The 20,244-nt window shown below is 37.3% G+C and overlaps 1 protein-coding gene across 13 annotated transcripts in view; it reads left to right on the forward strand.

The window, feature by feature from the left end:
- NEBL (nebulette) overlaps nucleotides 1–20,244 on the forward strand; it is a 340,529-nt gene that overhangs the window by 263,250 nt on the left and 57,035 nt on the right. For 9 of the 13 annotated variants that reach the window (XM_073885609.1, XM_073885613.1, XM_073885607.1 and 6 more), the window contains 7 exons: nucleotides 659–772; nucleotides 2,397–2,498; nucleotides 6,339–6,443; nucleotides 8,175–8,282; nucleotides 13,233–13,343; nucleotides 14,882–14,992; nucleotides 17,144–17,254. The exons of 2 other annotated variants lie outside the window; for them this stretch is intronic. In XM_073885609.1, coding sequence (XP_073741710.1) covers nucleotides 659–772; nucleotides 2,397–2,498; nucleotides 6,339–6,443; nucleotides 8,175–8,282; nucleotides 13,233–13,343; nucleotides 14,882–14,992; nucleotides 17,144–17,254 — 762 coding nt within the window. The remainder of the gene's footprint in view (nucleotides 1–658; nucleotides 773–2,396; nucleotides 2,499–6,338; nucleotides 6,444–8,174; nucleotides 8,283–13,232; nucleotides 13,344–14,881; nucleotides 14,993–17,143; nucleotides 17,255–20,244) is intronic. 2 more of the 13 variants (XM_073885610.1, XM_073885608.1) reach the window with 2 other exon arrangements.

Genomic DNA, 20,244 nt, shown 5'->3' on the forward strand with positions numbered 1-20,244 from the left:
AATCCTTTCTTGGATTGCCCTAAGACTATTTTAAAAAGGAGAAAAAATAATTCAGAGTGCATGTTACAGATAGTTTGCTGCTGAATACAACTGTGGAGAGCTGAAGAAGAGGAATAAAAATCGACATTAAATAGACCCAGGACATTTCAGAAAATGTAATCCCTAAAAATGAATTTTTGAACAAATGGGAAATGATGAGAAAAAACCGTAGTCCAAACCATGTCCTGTATTTGGAATAATTCCCTCAGGAAAATGCATATTCAAATGCTGGGGCTCAGGTTCCATTTTCTAAATGTGATAGACTTTCACTCATTTGTGGTCTCAATCTCTAATTCATCGTAGGTTATAAGAGTGCAGAAATGGAAACTGACATTTAAAAATCCTGAGATATTAGTGTATAATTCTTGTTAATAGGATTTGAGTTCATGCCTAATTGCATTTATGATCAATGTTCAAGTAGAGGTGGTTTTTCCATAAAAAAATTTTTTATGCCTAATCAAGCTTTACCAGAGGAAAAATACCACGAATTTAAACTTTTCTACCATTCGTTTTTAAGGTAGCTTTTATCTGATCTAATTAAAAATCAGCTGTGTCATTCTGAAAGTTTAAAGATAAATGTACTATTTAATTTACCCTGGTTTTTTTTCTTTTATGGCAGATTAAATACAAAGAAAAATTTGATAATGAAATGAAGGATAAGAAACATCATTACAATCCTCTTGAAAATGCTTCTTTTAGGCAAAGTCAGCTTGCCACCGCACTGGTGAGCGATGTAAGTTACTTTGTGCCTCATGACTTATGATTCATAGAAAATTATTTTCAATATCTTTTGATTCTTGTTTTTTCAGAATCCGAGTATATTGCAATACCTTATACTTAATCAAGATCATGTAGTTTCCAAGTAATTTTAATTGAAAACACTGAAGCATATTTTCCTGAAGCCTTTTGAGAAACATGTATTATTGTAAGTTACTATTAGTGGTTACTGATTGCTGTTTAGTTAATAAGTAGGAATAGTATTGCTAATAAAACTATTATATGTGATCAAAAGTAGAAATAGATTACAGAGTTTTGCAAAAAAAGTAGTGTGTAGTATCTTAAATTAGTGGTTGTGACAATAGTTAACTCATGTAATTATACCCAGGAAATTGGGCTTCTGTAAAGTACAACCTAGTACATGGTAGTTTATAATAAAGAAATTTTAAGAAATTACACTTGTAACGGCTTATGGCTTCTTTCCTATCCCTTATGTAAATGCTGTGAAATACTCCTTCACGGATTTGGTTTTGGCCTATGTTTTAAAAAAATAATTAAGTTTCAGTTTATAAGAAAAGATGCCTTAAATTTTTATTAGAATTAGGTAGAATGTAAAAACAGAAATGGGGAAAAATGGACCACTTTGCTATTGTTGAAGGGCGTAGGGAGTACCTTTACATGTATTAAGATGAAGAACTGTTTGTTGGATCACTTAAACCTTTTAACTCCTGCCAGGTGGTTGGGACTCAGCGTATCTTACTTTCACTGATGTTTAGTAGGTATTGTTATTTGTGTTCCTTAACTCACTTGTGTTTGTTACCAACAATTGAAATGGGTCTTTTGGGATCATTGGGAATATCAAAATGGTTTACTTTTCTTATTTGTTTTTATCCTGTGTGTGTGTGTGTATAAAAGTGTAAAGCAAATAGATTTGGAATACACTTACAGGAACCTAGAGCATAGTGCTTGGAAGCACGAGGTTTAGAATCAGATTGCTTGGATTTGGATCCTGTTCTACCTCCTAATACTATACCTGCATCTTTCTGTGCCTCAGTTTACATATCTGTAAGACAGAGATACTTAAAGTACCTCTCCACTAGGGTCGTTGTGAAGATTAAATAGGTACTACATGTAAAGTGGTTAGAAAAGTGTTTGGCACACAATACGTGATCAAATATTTTTTATTAATATTTTAATATGATGAGTACTAATATTATTATATTTTCAAAAGAGCTGGTAAAAAAAGAAAAAGGTCTATAAGGCAACAGGATGAAAAACACCAAAAGCCCTGAAATTGCTCCAAAGCGTAATTAAAATACGGTAGTAATTTCTAAAGAATAAAGTTGCTAATCTTTTTGTTTTGAAAACAGAATGTCTATTAAAATTACTTGATTCTGTGAGCACCACCCTTTTAAAATATGTAAACAATAAAGCAATTATCAAAATATGTTCGTCCCCAGAAGTAACTTTTTTACTCATTCAGTAGTAAATGAGCACCATCTAGTGGCTACTTGTAAATTCGCCTCTTAATTTACTACTAAATTTAGGTACTTTATGATGTATTAAAAATAATGATGGCGATAATACAAAAGCACCTTTTCTTCTCCTAGATGGTATTTTGTTCCATGTTATTTTCATAGGTGAAGTACAAGAAAGACATTCAAAGTATGCACGAGCCAGTATCAGATCTCCCAAACCTGTTTTTAGACCATGCTTTGAAAACCAGCAAAATGCTCAGCCGAGTAAGTTTGTTAGATGGCAACTAGAGATGCCGTGTGTCTCCATGGAGCCGGGATGCCTGCAGTGCTCATGAGCACAACTGCTTCCTTCCAGGGCACCACGCCTCCCTGGATAACTAACTCATTGGAAAGTAGTGGCCTGCTTGCTTTAATCCCACCAAAGCTGTCGCTTTACAGAGGGGGTTCTTGCTAGCTCTTTAACATCTCTTGAATGCAAACTTTCTTGTTGAACACCTATGCTTCAAAGCACATGGACAAGTGTTCTTTCTGTCTTTCTTCTTCCCAGTTAGATTGAAGCCACTTGAAGGTCAGGCTTAAATCAAGAATCTTTTATTTTATGCAGGTTAGAGCAGAGTGGCTGATGTCAGGCCCCAGTAACATAGAAAATTGTCTTAGTCTAATTTGTATTTTCCCTGGAAATAAATCCTACGTTACATTGACACTCTACTTTTAATCTTGTGAGGGTTTCCACATTTTCTTCAGAGCAATTAGGGGGAGCCAGTGGTTTTTTCATGTCCTAATGAAAATATTTGTGCACACTGCCAAGTGGTCGTTCCATCAGAACTCACCTCCCAGCTGCTGTTTCAAACACTTAGTGCGTGTGGACCCTGACTTCACCGGTTCTCAAACTGATGACCCCGGCTCACCTGTTCCCCATTGCCGACATCTCAGAATGGCCCATGGTGATGATGAACTGTAATTTGACCTCGAGTTTTTTCTGCACCTATTTTAATAATTACAGGCTCACTCACTCGATCAAAATTATGCAGATGTATTGAATATCTGCTTTGGGCCAGGTACGATCAGATGGAAAATTCTGTTGGGCAAGAAATCTGAAAACAATTGTCTTCAGGAGATATGCTCACAGTCCTGGATTAAAAAAAAAAAAATCTGTAGTCCAGACCTGATTCCCAAACTATTGAATAATGAGATATAGCTTCAATTCAGGTTTAAAAATGTCTACCTTTGGCTTTGATGTGTTGGAAATTCTGTTCATTATTTTGTAATCCTCCTTTCTCCAACGATGTCATCCTTCTTGAAATGGATTACGTGTGTAAATAATTCATACTCGCAGAAATTTTAAAATTAATTAACTGACTTTTATCCCTGGTCTCGGGAAGAAAAGCAGTCTGTCATTCTTGCTGTCTGTTGGGCTGGCAGGGAGGCAGAGAGGACTGTCAGGCACAGAATCAGACTCAGGTCCGGCATACTTCGTTCATGCTTCCTGCCACTTCAAGTCTCGTCCTCCCACTTCTGCACACATTTCTCTGCGCCTCGAGTGGCTCTTTTAGATTCACTTTTTCCTCTATGATTCATAGGGATATTTCTAAAAGTCGGTACGTTTCTATTCTCAGAGCCTGCTGCTTTCTTCACTTTTAGTCTTTGCCATCCCATTTTGATCACGGAGTGGCATCTGCCCTTGACTATTCTCCATCCATACTTGAGTTAAATTTCCTGAGGACATGAGGATTTGTGCACAAATAAGACAGTAAAAATACCATGGTGGTAATTTAAAAATTTGGTAGCTGGAAGAATACATGCCACTCCTAGGCAATATTTTCTTCAAGAATATTGACCTTTGTTTTATATGCTGAAAAAAAAATCACAGCTTAATATAAATTGTTCCTATCACCGCTTCGGCAGAGAAACTCAACAAAGTCATATATTACATTTATTGTGTATACCATTTTAAAAGTTTAAATCTTGGTTCAGGTGGTGCTTTTGCCTAGATTATAGATTTTTTCCCTCCATAGAAAAATTGTGACTGAATAATTACTTCATGGGAGAGAAAGTTTAAGACTAAAATATGTTACGCTGAATATCTGTTTATTAAAGTTGTATGCTAATACATTGGCTAAAATTTATTGTACATTAGAATTGCCCTCTTTTAAATTTTAATGTGGGGAGAATTGGAATCTTGCTGATTTATAAAGGCAACTTAATTTTAGCAAAAGATTGAATAAGAAAGTGCTTAATAGACAGACATTCTGCCAAAATTAGTTGTCAGTTGGTTATAAATGGCTGTTTTTTTAAAGACCTGTAAATGTCTTTGGTATAAATCACCATTTTTTTTTTAACACATAGTGTGTAGAGTAAAATTAATCCTTTTGAGTTTGAACAGCTGTACTAATTAAAGTTTCGAAGGACCATTTCCCTCTGGAAAATAGAGCTCTAGTAGCTTTCGATTTCTTTTATAACTTTGCATAAATGAAAAATATGTATTGCACGTTACTCTGTGTCGTTCCCACTAGGAGGCAACAGAGACTATTACATAAGGAGCAGCAGGTCTTGAAAATTCTTTTGCAGATCTTTCTTCAAACACGTTTTGTTTGTTTTTTGTTTTTTAAATGAGAGTTTCTGAAATTTTCCGTCACTAAAATAGATCATCGGGGACAGTATTTATTGACCTTTCCTTAGTCTATATCCATTATTGCAGACATAATATCCTAGGCTTTACTAGTTCTGGATTTTAACTTGGTATGGAGTATATTCTAGTGTGTTATGTTCAATTCATGATTATTTTATTTGCATATTATAAACTAACTTTTAAGTAAATTCTCAAGTCTCTAAGTATACTGTTATTCTTTGAGATTATTTATTTGTTTTTTCTAATTAGCACAGGAGCCAAAATTTAGAGCTTGTTCTCTTCTTGACAGATGTACTATGGGAACATTTTCGTGAGCTTCCTGGGGGCATTTTATTCCTTCACTTTATTCTGGCTAGAGTTTTGGCTGACACACGTCTTAGTGCTCTAATCGCCCAGAAATGCCTCTGGGGACTGATGCTGTGTCCCTCTGGAACAGCCGTTTTTGTGTGCATCCATCCTTCCCATCCCTGGCTCTGGGCTTCTTCTTGGTTCACTCTCAGATCCCTGGAGCAGCAATCCGAATGTCAGCTCTGTTCTGGCCAGCTCTTTCCCACTCCCTTTCAAAATGCGGCTTACTTCTCCTTACATCCTACAACATTGCCATTTTCCCTGAAATCCTCACTGCTGAATGAGCAACAAGCTTTAGCTGAAGTCTCTGAAGCCTTGAGTCTTTGAGAGTTACCATTTATCTCTAGAAGTCTTTTCCAAAAAGGGTGAAATAACAAAGTGTCCAGTCTCCAATGAAAGAAATTACAAAGCAATTTTTGTTTCATCGTGGCCTGTTGTATTTGGTGTCCCACGGTTGCCAGATTTGGCATCTCTTCCAAATTCATCACTTTGTCTATGTCTCTAAATAATAGTCTTAATCCAATTTCTTCACCTTAAAAATTCAACGAACTCTAACCAGACTCTTCCATTTCTCTTTCAGGTACCTCCTGCCCTCTCTTTTTAGGAAAATTAGTTGAATTATTTCTCACTCTCTTATTTTCCTTATGACCCATCAGTCTTCCTCAAGGCTGAACCTTCACGCACAACTTCTTTCCTTTCCTGCCTCCAGCTTTCCTTTGTTCTGTTCTTTCTTCTTTTCTTTCCTTCTCTTCTTGTAGGCGCTATCAGAGGCGCCTTTTGTTCTAGGATAAGACTGGACAAATCGCCTTTATTTTGCCCACCTTGCTTGTTCACTTTAGTCCCATCACTGGCTTTTCCGTTGCCACTCCCCAGCGTCTTTTACATTGTTTTGACAGCTAATTGTCCCCTGCTTCTCTAGGGTGTCTCACATTGACCACCTAGAGCTGCTGGTCTGTGGTGCATTGCCCGTTTCCCTCAGTGTCTGTAATCTACGAGAGCAGCCCACTGCGATGGGACTCGATAGCTTTGCAGTTGTTGGCTTGTATTTTTCAGTTTGCATTCCTAAGTAATGGGTGTTCTAATTGGGCTCTTTTATTCTGAATTTATGTTGATGTTCTCTCTTTTAGCGAGAGTATAGAAAGTTTTTTGAGGAAAACAAAGGAATGTATCATTTCGAAGCCGATGCTCCTGAACACCTGCACCATAAAGGCAATGCCACGCTCCAGAGTCAGGTGGGCACCCTTCCTTGTCTGGACCCTTCAGCCACTCACTGCCATGCACCTCCACTGAGAAGGTGCGGCTGCTGAATAGAACTTACCTCCTGAGAAAGTGAACATCGCTTTGGAAAATCTCAGACTCCACTCTCTCTATATGACTGGGGTGGGAAAGCTGGAACCATGTTTCAGTGTAAAAGCATTTCATAAAATAAGTTACTCCACACAATTTTAAACTTATGATATATCAATTAATTAAACGATGACCAAATCTCATGAGGATTTCAGTTTTTATAGTGCACTCATTTGTTATCATGAGGTGCGAAATTAATTTTCCAGGTGCGAAATTTATTAGAATTTCTCAGATCAGTTAGAAGTGTTATTAAAAATTACCTTACATTAATTAATGTTTCTTTCAACTATAAAATTCTATGTATTCCCTGAAAGAAATTTAAAAAAAATCTTCCCTGCAGACTTTAGAGGTGTTACCTGTACATTTTTTTATTCTGAGTTTCAGTAGTTGCAAAAGATGTCATTCCAGCATCTATTAAGATATAATTTTACATCACTCCATTAAATGTATCCTGTGGAACATAAATTCCTTAATGATTTGATACCCACCTTCGTTAAAAAAAAAAAATTGGCTCTCCCTTAAAGTTTGGAAATGTACTTTTTTTTCTCTTTGTATTCTTATTTTTATTTAATTTTTCCCACAATGTCTTATCCTGGCATATGTTATTACATATCCTAGTATGTTACTACACTTCAAACGCTTTCTTTTTTTTTTTTTCAAACACTTTCATTGATCACTCTATCATACTTCTCTGAAACAAAAATAGGCCTACAAATAGGAATTTAAAAACCTGTTACATTTCCTGCTACCACAAAGTTCTAAGTATTGAAAAACTGCTTTTGGATTTAATCATCATTAAAACTGCTATTATTATATAATTTAAGAAACGATTTCAAAAAATTATTTACACATAAGAATTTTAATGAAAATATATTTCTGAATGAAATTAATCATGATCAAAACTTTTCTGTGAATTTAATTTTAAAAGGTATATTGCTAAGAAAAGCTGATCACTCTGACAGCTTACATATAATTCTAGTTTCTCTTATTAAGAAATAGAAAATATCATTTTATAAACTAAAATAAGATGGAGATCGGTTGTAATTGAAATAAATAATTCATGATATTATATTATTAAATAATGCAGGGTGAAACTGAAAGTAATCACATAAAAGCTCTCTGTGTTACCCCATGTCTATGGAAGAAGTCAGCAGTCCCAGAGAACGCTGTCTTCCCTTTGATAGAAAAACAGAGAATCACACCTATGTTTTCCTCCTTGTTCATGATTTACTGATCGACATTCGAAGCCATCACAGGGATCTTTATCTTTCTCTGCCTCTGTCTCTATGCATATATGTGTATACCATGAACGTATACATATTAACCCCAAATATGAGATATAGCTATATATCCCAGGTATTTAAACACTTCATCCAAGTCCTAGAACTACATTTTGTAGTTATAAATTATTTTTATTCCTTAAATATTTTTATATATTACCTGTTTACTTTTTTGTATGTTATTTGCCACAGGGAACCCAGTGACCAACCCAAATGGCCAGAATAATATGACGTTAGAAACTAGGATGATTAATTTTGGATATATTTATTTTACTTTGCTCTATTTGCATAAGGACTTATGAGCGTTATGTGCTTTTTATACTTTTTTCAATGAAGGTTAAATACAAAGAAGAGTATGAGAAAAATAAGGGAAAATCAATGCTTGAATTTGTTGAGACACCCTCATATCAAGCTTCAAAGGAGGCTCAGAAGATGCAGAGTGAGGTGAGTCCTTTTGATTTATGATGAACTGTTTTTTTTTTAAGTTTATTTATTTTTAAGTAATCTACACCCAACTTGGGGCTCTAACTCACGACCTCGAGATCAAGAGTCACATGCTCTCCCAACTGAGCCAACCAGGTGCCCCTGTTATCAACTGTTTGATGCATTTTTGATGTTTTATCATTTGAAAGGAACTAGTAAAATAATTCAGAATGTTGAGTGGGTCTAGAGGAAAGCACACTGCCCAGGAAGACGAGGGAGTCCCCATTCTAGATCCGGCATCTTGTCTGGGTCATTGAGATTCTGTGGCCCTTAGTTTTTCTCATTTGGCAAATACAATATCAGGCCAGGTGAGCTCTTAACTGCCCTTTCACATTCTATGATTATAAAATTGACACTTTCAGGTTGTGTCTGTGTAAATCTATGATGAGTAGAAAGAAAATGAAGGGCTGGTTGCTTTATTTATCTTTTATTTTTCAGTGACAATAGAGCTAACATTTATTAAATACTTACTCTGTGCTAAGCAGTTTGCTAAAGGCTTTATATATGTCAGCTCATTTAATCCCCTCAAGGTAATGATGCTAGGTGGGCATATCCCTAAATTGATAATCATCCACTGAAATTAATTGTCTTGTCTGAAATCACATATCCAGTAAATGCCAATGATTTAGGACCTGGTTGAGTCATGAGTGATTCTCTTTTCTCTCTTCGCTTATTTAGTTGATTGCCCCCAGATCCCCCCACCCTCTCCAAACAGTGACATGGAAGTTTTAAAATATCAAGAGAAGAGAGCAGTTAAGATTTTTTTGTGTATATGCACTTCGTGTTCTACTTAAAATGATGCTGAATCACATCCAGATATTCCCCAAATGGTTTTGCTCTGTCCTAGTGAGATTTCTTCTGTTCTTTTTTTCCCTACATTTTTTGGGGCCAGACACCAGACACAGAAGGTTTATTCTGCAGCCAACATCCAGATTCTGTGGGTACACCAAGTTATTACTTCAGAGGGACAGAAATAGCAGACAGCAGTATCAACCGATTATGGCCCCAGGCCAGGTGTGCTCGGTGGGCACCATCTTTTCTGTTCTCCAATAACAACACCCAAACAGAGAGAAATGATAACTTCTGGACAATGAAACTCCCTAGGAATTTTGAAAACAACATATGTGCTATTTGTTGCTATCTATGCTGCTGTGTGTAATAATTCATCTTCTCAGGGAAAGGGCACTCAGGCATTACCGTGGCTTGTTGAATTGTCCAAGTTGTTTAATTTCTTCTTCAAGCAAGAAAGGAGAAAATTACTTGTATTTCTCATATCTCATAGCTTCTTAAGCCAACAGAGAGGAGTTTGATCAAGAAATTGGTGAATATTTTGATGAAATTAGCTGTTTGTTTTAACTGAATTGGCAGAGAGGTAAATTTCGTCATAGTTCAGAAGCCCGACAGCAACTTACATTTAATGGGATAACTTTTACGGGACTATCTTTGTCTTAGTCAGTTTTGGCCACTGTTAACCAAGTACCACAGACTGGGTGGCTTAAACAACAGAAATTTATATCTTACAGTTCTGGAGGCTGGAAGTCCGAGATCAGGGTGCCAGCAGGTCATGGTTCTGGTGAGAACGTCTTCAGGGTGCCTTCTTGCTGTGTCTTCACATGGTGGAGAGTAGAGAGGGGAAGCGTGTTCTCTCCTGAAGTGTTTGAGGGCATTCACCCCATTATGAGGGCTCCACCCTCATGACCTCATCTGTCCTAATCTCTTTCCAAAGGCCCCACCTCCAAATGCATCCATCACATTGAGGGTGGGCTGGGGTTTCCACATATAGATTTTGGGGTTACACAGACATTCAGTCCATATCACCTTTTCTGTGCTTCGAGGATAGTATGTAAAGTACTGCGCTGTTACTGGAAGGCAGCCTCTGGGTTGAGCCTCCAGAGCCTGTGGCCTGTGTTAGTTCTCACGTCGCTCTCCTCCTGGTCCCCCAGCTCTCACTGATAGTCATGCCTCGTCCTTTAAGGAGAAGACCAGCACCTTCAGAGTGGGCTTTCTGTGTTCTTCCTGTCAGCCCCAGGCTGCTATTATTTAGGTGTTTGTGCTACATCTTCTTGTCTTACTCACGGTGGGAAATGTTCCCCTGTTTTCCTCTCCTTGATCCACTCTGTATTTTCTCTTCTGAAGACCCCCTTTTCCCTCTCCTTCTTTCTCCCCATGGCTATAGTACTCAAACTCTCTGTGGATAAGTCTCAGGGAAGCATGTTGGGAATGCACATCCTCATGCTGCTGCCTCAGGAGGTCCTTCATGAGTCTGGCAGTGGAGCCTGGGAATCGTATTTAACAATATCCCAGGAGCTTCTGATGTCGGTGGTCCCGCGAACATACTTTGAGAAACACGGACTCATTGAAGAAAACAAATCGTCCCCTAACTTAAAGTCATAAAAACCGATGGATTTAAAAAAACAAACCCAAAATATATAGATAATCTGCTTCTCAGAGACTCAGTGGGCAAAGTAGACCAAGTTGTTTTTCTTTATATGAAATGCTCAGTTGATTTTTTTTTTCTATTGGGGGTGGATCCTCAAAAGAGATAGATTCCCCAAGAGCAAATTTCACTATACAGATGACAGGGACTTTAAAGATAGCTTCTGTACTGAAAAAGTGCTATTGTTCTATGTAGGCATGTTTCCTTGTGCCGATCTTGGAAGTCTGATAACTAGCCCTTTGCTTTTACCATTGCTATGGCTACATGGTACAAAAGGAAAATAAAATATTGACAACTGAAAAAAAAAAAAAGCCCACCCCAAATCAGTTCCTTCTGATTGGCTGTTTTGGTATCAGGTGCAAACAGCTGTAGTAATACATTTATTACATGCTATGGAATTCACTTACATCGGGGGCTATGTGGGCCTTTTGTTAATATTGGCTTTCAATCTTTGCTATTCTGATTTCCGCTATTGTCGCTAGGGGGAAATTATCCTTTGCAGAGGCTGAGACATGTTTTCCCTTTAATTATTGCCACTGGCTATAAGACTTTTAAGCTCAGCAGTTATATTTCTGCTCAGCAGAGTTTGAGGAGAGAGAAATCTTTCAATAGAAAATATCTTTGGACCAAATTTATGCTCCAAAGGCTAGAAACATAAAATATCTAAAACTCTTTGTTAGACCAGGGTTGATGTGAAAGATGCCTTTAAATATAGGGCCAATGAGGTGGACGCAAAGAGAACTGTCTGGCTTACAGATGGCTTTTATTCCTACGAGGTAAGCTTGACAATGAGCTTCTTGAACCTTCTCTGGGTAAAGCTAAGTGTTTATGATGTTGGGGATAGCCTATAATTATGCTTCTCTCACTTTTCTTCAAATGCCAGATATAGGTTTAATCAGTGTGTTTTCTAGAAGAAGTCTCTAAATCTGGGCTTTGAAAAGAAAGTTCTTTGTCTTCTGTTTCATAAAAAGCATACTAAAGGTTTTTTTGTTTTCTTTTTCGCCCAATCATGTATTGGCCAATTCCAGTCATAATCAAACTTCTTTAATGACTTATTTCAGCAAAATAAGTTTTTAATAGGAGAAGGGCTTCTTGAAGTGAATTATCTGAAATAAATAAGTATACCCAAATTTTTATTTTTGCTTTTTTAAAAAGACATTTTTGGCTTGGAAATGCCTTAGATTCAGCCTTATAACCATATAATTTCAGTTAGTTCCACATAAAGAAGAGGGTGATTTCTCAGTGTTCTTTGGGAATATCTCTAGTTCCTTTAACTCAGAATGTTCCCAATGCAACTTCTTAATAATCACTTTGTTAAATTTTAGTGTTTCCAGGACATCTATTGTGACCTTTTTAAAATTAAATTAAATTAAATTAAATTAAATTTTTTTTGTGGCTCTTCACAGATCATTTGTTAAATAGTTGCATGTGACATAAATGTAGGAGAGGCAACAATAAGCCTCTCTTATCGTCCCTCATGATTTGGGAGAATTTCTTTAAACAATTACCTATCTCTGTAATAAGTATATTATGAACCTGGAAATGGCCTTTCATTTTGCATTAATAACAGTCTCATGCAGAATTTATTTTTATTGTTTTTGTGATGGAATTTGAATAAAATACTTAGTTGGTAAAATATCAGCTTTTGTGTGTCTGGGAAATATTCTACATGGATGGAGATCTTTGTTATTTAGAGAGACTCTTTTTATAGTCCTAAAGTGCGAGTTGCCATTGGTTTTCAAATCTATAGTTCAAATGCTGGAATTGAGGGAATCTTAGCCAAAGGGTGGCCAAGAATGTCAAAGGGGAGGTGGGGGTATGAATGTCCACCCTCCACAATCACTGCCTCCGCTTTCCATTCCTTGCTGTGAACTCCTACCTAGAGAACAATTTATCGGATTGAAGATAAGACTCCTCACAGTGTAACTTAATTCACAGATGGTAGAGAAATAGTCTCAGTGCCAAAATCATTAAAGGAAAATGTGCTCCAGCCTCCATTACATTTTAGAGATGGTCTTTGCCACATTCACAAAAGGCTAACAGTGAAAGGGGTGATGGGAACCTCAACATTTAGGCTACTGTGCTTTGAATGGCTTTCCATGCAGCCAGTTTTTCTTCTGGTGGATGGATCCACTCCCTTTAGAATGAACCAGTCCAGTGATTCTCAACCAACTTTACGGGCTTTCCTCTCCAATCGGGCTGGGGTCAAACAATGACAGACTAGTAAGATGTTAAGCAGCCTCACTCCGGGTGCTTTCCCAGAGGCAGTTGGTACTTGATGATTCTGCTTTTGTTTGGTAGAATTCTAAAATTTATGGTAAAGTTGGAGTGATTTTCTTGTGGCTGTGAAGACTCTGAGGTGGTAGAATTATATAAGGCAAGCTTCAGTTTTGTTCTGGGAACTCTTGTTCTAATACTTTTCCAATAGTGACGATTATTTTCTAAATTTCAAATTATGTGGTCTTATTTAACAGAAAGTTTACAGAGAGGATTTTGAGAAGGAGATTAAAGGAAGGTCATCACTGGATTTAGACAAGACTCCAGAATTTTTACATGTAAAGTACATCACCAACCTTCTGAAAGAGGTAGGATCTTGTGATTTACTATTAAATATTGTGAAAGAAACTAAAGAAATGACCTAGGAAATATTTACTCCAAAATTCCCTACTAACTGTTTGAGATGTTAATCCATTCCTCTTTCTCTCACTTTGACCTATTAACAGAGTTTTTAATTTTCATTAAAAACAGAAAAGTGTGCATTAACACTTCCATTTAAAGTTGGAGGAAGAAATCACCTAGAGTTTCTGGAAAAACTTGAAAAATATTCTGATTTTGTGTTTGTACCTCAAAAGCTCTATAAATAGTTTTATAGCAGTTAGTTGTTTTTTTTTTAATTTTGAATAAAGGGCTCATAAGACTATGATTAAACATCTTTTAATTCATTATAGAAAGGTCCAATTTTAAAAAAGGAACTCTCAGTGACTTAATGAAATTATAACTTTTCTAAGTATACGCATTTAGCTTTAAATTGTCTTCGCAGTTTTTACTTTGTTATGGTTTTTACATTTATATTGCCATTCAGAATGTTCAAAGTATTGTTTTATACTTTCATTTCATTTGATCCCCCCAATTCCCCTTTGACATTGGTAGAATAAGTATTTTTATTTTCATTTTGCCTGTGCGTGTGGAAATCAAGGCTCAGTTACTTAAAGTCTTTTGAAGGTCCCATGACCAAATAAGTGAAGGAATTCCAACTTTCATCCAGGTCATTTGACTCCAGAGCTCTTTCCAAAATTACATTCAGGTCATTACAATTTCTTGTAGGCTATTAGTTAAGCAGAGCAGTAGCTAATTTAATTATAATGGACAAAGAGAAAATAACATCAAATGAACCCTAGAATTTACTGGAACATGACTTCTTATTATTAAAGGAAGCCTCATCTTTTATCTGGCAAGTTAGTCATAAGTGCAACTCAGTTGAATTGGATCAAGATATATATTGTTTTCATAATGCATTTAGTAAGAAAAAAAAATTCATTAGCAGAACAAAAACCTCAAGTATTAACAGAGACATTTGGATCTACTTAAAATATAACATTAAAATAGATGACATTCAAACTATGTATTAACAATCTGTAGGAAATTACTTGGTTTTATGAATCTGAATAAAGTGGAATTTTTTTTTAAACTTTGGCTACATCAATCCTTTTGGTTTTGTAATTTTCAATTCTTTTTCAACTATGATCTTTTGGTGATTCATATTTTATAGACAGCTTTCAAAGAAATACTTCAAATAATTAATAAGAAGCATCCATTCCTAAGATCTTCCTCACCACTTAAAAGGAAGACATCTTTTTAAAATATGGCACCAATATGGTACCAAAATATACTGGAAGGCAGGATGAAAGGGAAAATCCTGATAAAATTGGAAACCACGCTAAACATGAGTAAAAGGGAAAATAGAGTCTCTGTAAAAAATTAGGAGCATTAATACTCAGGAGTCTGATTCATTCCTCTCTAGAAATATTTTCTCCTTTCTGTGGTCTCTAGAAAGCATGTGACATAGTATATCAGTTAAAGGGTGTCCCAGGAAATTTTGAACTGTAATGTTCTTGTCTAATAGAAGGAATATAAGAAAGATTTGGAAAATGAAATAAAAGGCAAAGGAATGGAACTTAACTCAGACGTTCTTGATGTTCAAAGAGCAAAACGTGCATCCGAAATGGCTAGTGAGGTGAGTATATATTTTTAGCAACTAAGAATGTATGAATTTTCAGCTGACTTCCTTGTCTGTAAATCTTTCTCAAAGATTTATATACATTCCATAACTTTAATGTGCAAGATGATGATAAGTAGCTATGTCCTAGTAGTCATTTCCCAGTCAAGAAATTAAAGAAAAATAAAATAAAATAAAAAAGATGTTCACCATCTGCTTTCCATGTGGTATGAGAAAAATTGACCATTTCCCTGTGTAGAGAAAAATGTATATAATAAACCAGAATAATTGTAGGAGATTCAAGTTGATTTTTTAAGGAAGTGAAAGGCAGAGGATTGGGAACGTGTGTTGTCAAGCTCTGTCAGTTACTGCAGTGAGGTTCGCATGCTCTCCTGCACCCCACCCAGCAGAGCCCCCAGCCCTTGCCTTGGCTGCTCAGTGAGCCCACATAAAGTTCTTTATGAAGCAAGAGTGATGGTTGCTCACTTTACATGGCACTTGTGGAAAGGAATGAAATGCCTCTGAGGTGCTCTCAGTCCTTTCATCTGTGTGTTATGTCATTCCTTTGGTATCAGATAATGGCTCTGTGCTTTGAGGAGAGTCTAGCTGAACTAAGCAATGAGAAATGTAAAGTTGTGTCCCCATAGGTTCATAAACTGAGGTGATGGTGAGGACGGTGACCCTATTAGTCAGATGATAGATGATAGGAACCCAACTCAAACTGGGTGAAGGAACAAAGGGAATATTTTGGCTTATGAATAGAGAAGTCCAAAGTCAAGTTTCCTTCAGGTTGGAATTCAAACGAAGTCTCTCTTCCTTCTTCACTCAGCTCTGTTATCTTCTCTGTTGCTTCAGCCTTGGGAGGCTATCTCCAAGTGATGGCGCCTCCTAACAGTAGGATAATTCCTATCTGTGCCAGTAATCCCAATGGGAAGTGAGCATCTGTTTCTTATAGTTACAGTTAAGGTTCTAGGATTGAATCTCACTGGATCAGCTTCTATCCTGTGTCCACTCCCACCCTGATCATTGTGTCTGGGGCCAGAGGAGTGTAATGTGCTGATGATCTGGTATGGTTCTCATGGTCACTCATTTGTTTAGTTAACTTCTTTGGTAATTTAATTGCATTCTAAGTATAAAAAATTCAAGGGGCGCCTGGATGGCTCAGTCAGTTAAGCATCTGCCTTCAGTTCAGGTCACGATCCCGGGGTCCTGGGATCAAGCCTCATATCGGCCTCCCTGCTCAGTGGGAAGCCTGCTTCTCCCTCTGCCTGACCCCTGCTCATGCTCTCTCTCTATCTCAAATAAATAAATAAAAAATCTTTAAAAAAGATTCAAAATTGTTATGTGTTTAAAAAAATTTACAATCATCTTTGGCTATATCCATATTTTTAAAATAAATTAAAACATTAAAATCCACTATGATGTCTTTGGCTAATATTGTCATCACATATTCCTAAGTTAGTAATTCTGTACAGATTCTTCTGTTATGGTGACATGTGCAGTCCACATTCAGAGGTTGACCTTGTAATTGTTTATCGGTAATACTAGGGAAAATCATTTTAGACTCTCAGTGGCAGAGTCCTTCCAGACACAGCAGAATGGCACGATTGTGGCAGGGGCAACAGTAAATCAGCCTTAGCCTATGAGTGTAGGAGTAAAAGCCCAAAACAAGCTATCAGTTATTGAACACCTACTATGTGCTGAGCACTATGTTATATGCTGTCTCATTGATCCTCAGAGGGCTCCTGCATGGAGGAATTCTTGCTCTCATTTTGCAGATGAGTAAACTGGAAATGTTAAACATTCCCAGTGTCACACAGCAATTGAGTGCTCTGGCCTCCAAGTCAGCCTTCTTTCTACAGCATCAACTCATTGAAAACTGCCTCCCTATCCTCCAGCCCCCAAAACAGTTGTCCGTGAAGATTCTCAGCATGTATAGTAAAAAGCTTTGGAGCTTCATGTACCCTTCTTCAGTGAGAATAGTGATACAGTTCTAAGCAGTCCAGAAAATTTAGTTCTAGGTGAACATTTCATAGTACAAAGTAAAATGTGTGTTTTTTTTTTAATATGTTCAGCGATTTTTTGGTATCATTGATTACAGATACAGGTTTGTCCCCAGAGTGTCTGAATATTATAAAATGTTGCCTTTTTTTTTTTTTTTTTTTACAGAAAGAATACAAGAAAGACCTGGAGTCAAAAATTAAAGGGAAGGGAATGCAAGTTGGCACTGACACCCTTGAAATACAACATGCTAAAAAAGCTTCAGAGATAGCTAGTCAGGTTAGTTGAATGAATGGTGCAGACGCCTTAAAACCTGTATTTTGAAACTTCACAAATCATATTAACAACCTGATTAGTACATGGAGTTCCCCAAAGCTTTGTGACTGGTTTAAAAGTTTGGAATGGAGACCATTCTAAATCAGCGTGTTTGTTTGAAAATGTATAGTTTCTGCTTTACTCATTTCCTTTGAATATATCAAAGAAAACTAGGGGGAATGCATTTTAATAGAACACACACACACACACACACACAAACACACACACACCCTTTCTTACCTTATTTGTAATACAACAAATTTCACATTCATCTGGTCTACAATAGATGTTTTCATACTACCTTTTCTTTAAGGATTGGCCATATGCTGTTCTGCAAATCTGTGTTTCCAACTTTCTGAACAGACCTTGAAAATCACATATTGAGAATCTAACATGCCAGTGATAACCATTTCTGTATGATTTGGTTGCACGTTCTCAAAATACCCCATTGATCTCATCACCATGCCGGAAATTCCTGCCGGGTTAACATTTTGGATTGAAGTGTTCTATATCCTGAATGACCATGTTCATTCATCTGATATTTTCCTCTTCATGTAATGCATGTAATGACAGGATATTAATTTAGAAGTTTTGGCTTCGATGTTATGATAATGACAGATAGCAAATAACAACATTGTAAGAGTCAAACCATATGTGTATTTTTTTGAAGGAAATACCCCAGAACCAGTTCCATGCCTCTTGAACTCCTCCAGTATTTTCGAGAATATAAGAGTGTCACTGGAGTAGAGAGTATTTGGGAAGAGGTGATTTTGTGAGAAACATTTGTGAAGAGAATGTTGGGGTGCAGGTTAAGGAGTGCTGCCCATTTACCTCAAGGCTGATTGGGGGTGTTTCAGTGGGGATATGGTGAGAGCTGTAATGTGACCTTTGCTGTTAGGAAGAACTGGCTCAGGCTGACTCCCCCCAGGAAATCTGGAGGGCGAGAAGAAGCTGATTAACTGTCTGGGGAGTGGTTGCCGTGTTGGGATCTGCTTGCATCCCCAGGGTTAGGGACTGGCCAGGGGAATGGAAGGGTCATAATTGGTTTGGACAAAGGATCTGGAGATGGCATAGGAGTCTTGACCAACAGGGGTTTTATTTAGAAATGGCAGAGTTGGGGAGCGTCCGTGCTGAACAGGCCCTTGAAAACCGCCTTTCATTTGAATCCTCCTTCCATTCTCCTGAAATATAGCCATTGTTGCAAATTTGTAGAGTCTTCTGGATCTATTCTTATGTGCACGTAGATAAACATAACACATATGTACACATAGACTTAAAAAATCCTTAAATACCCTGTATTTTGTTCTGTGTTTGGTTTTCTCACTTAATATTATGGACCCTATTCCATGTTACTTTATATATAGTTCTACCTCATTCTTATAGAAAAATAAGTGTTTCATAACGTGGACGTGAATTTGCAACCACTTACCTTTTGATGTCTCATAGGCTTTACCACATGTAAATGACATGTAAAATGCAGTAACAGGATCTCAATATTATACAATAAAACCAGAATGCTTAATTTCCTCCCGGATCTGCTTTCCTTTTCCACTCCCTTCTCAGCAAATGGTAGCAGCAAGATCTCAGAAGTCACTTGGATTTCTCTTGTCAGCAACTTTTATTGTCTCTGCCCCCAAAATGGTTTCTAAATCCATTTACTTCTCTCCACTCTAGTCCAAGCTATCATGTCTGTCACCCGGATCCCTGCAATGGCTTTTAACCAGAATTCTGCTTCCATTTTTGTCCTCTTCATATCTGTTCTTTACCCAAAAGCCAGAACCATCATTGAAGAATTAGGTTAAATTATGTTACTCTCACTACTTAGAACTCTCCAGTGGTTTCCAGTTATGTCCGGTATAAATGCCCCACTCCTTGCTCCTGCATTTAGAGCCCCCCTCCTGCCATTCTCATCTTGTTCCCCTCTTCCCTCGCTCATTATGATTATGCTCCAACCTCACAGACTTCCAGTCTCTGCACAGCTTTGTTGTCTTCTGGAAAGTCCTTCCCCTGGTCTTTGCACAGTTGTTCTTTCTGGTTATTCATTTCTTAGAGTTAATGGTGGCCTCCTTGGGATTCCAAGTAACACCCAGAAACTATCAAATTACACTTATAATTCTCTAAAATATTTATTTTTTTAAATTTTTTATTGTAATGTTAATCACCATATATTACATAATTTGTTTTGGTGTACTGTTCCATGATTCATTGTTTGTGCATAACACCCAGTGCTCCATGCAGAACGTGCCCTCCTCAATACCCATCACCAGGCTAACCCATCCCCCCACTCTCCTCCCCTCCAGAAACCTCAGTTTGTTTTTCAGAGTCCATCATCTCTCCTGGTTCGTCTCCCCCTCTGACTTATTCCCCTTCATTCTTCCTCTCCTGCTATCTTCTTCTTTTTCTTTTTTCTTAAAATATGTTGCGTTATTTGTTTCAGAAGTACAGGTCTGTGATTCAACAGTCTTGCACAATTCACAGCGCTCACCGTAGCACATATCTTTCCCAATGTCCATCACCCAGCCACCCCATCCCTCCCACCCCCGACCACTCCAGCAACCCTCAGTTTGTTCCTGAGATTAAGAATTCCTCATATCAGTGAGGTCATGTGATACATGTCTTTCTCGGATTGACTTATTTCACTCAGCATAACACCCTCCAGTTCCATCCACGTCGTTGCCAATGGCAAGATCTCATTCCTTTTGATGGCTGCATAATATTCCATTGTGTATATATACCACATCTTCTTTATCCATTCATCTGTCGATGGACATCTTGGCTCTTTCCACAGTTTGGCTATTGTGGACATTGCTGCTATAAACATTGGGGTGCATGTACCCCTTCGGGTCCCTACATTTGTATCTTTGGGGTAAATACCCAGTAGTGCAGTTGCTGGATTGAATGGTAGCTCTAATTTCAACTGTTTGAGGAACCTCCATACTGTTTTCCAGAGTGGC

This window comes from Callorhinus ursinus, unplaced genomic scaffold (genome assembly GCF_003265705.2).
Source record: "Callorhinus ursinus isolate GAN/ISIS: 27379988/994484 unplaced genomic scaffold, GSC_fseal_2.0 scaffold63, whole genome shotgun sequence".
NCBI lineage: Eukaryota > Metazoa > Chordata > Mammalia > Carnivora > Otariidae > Callorhinus > Callorhinus ursinus.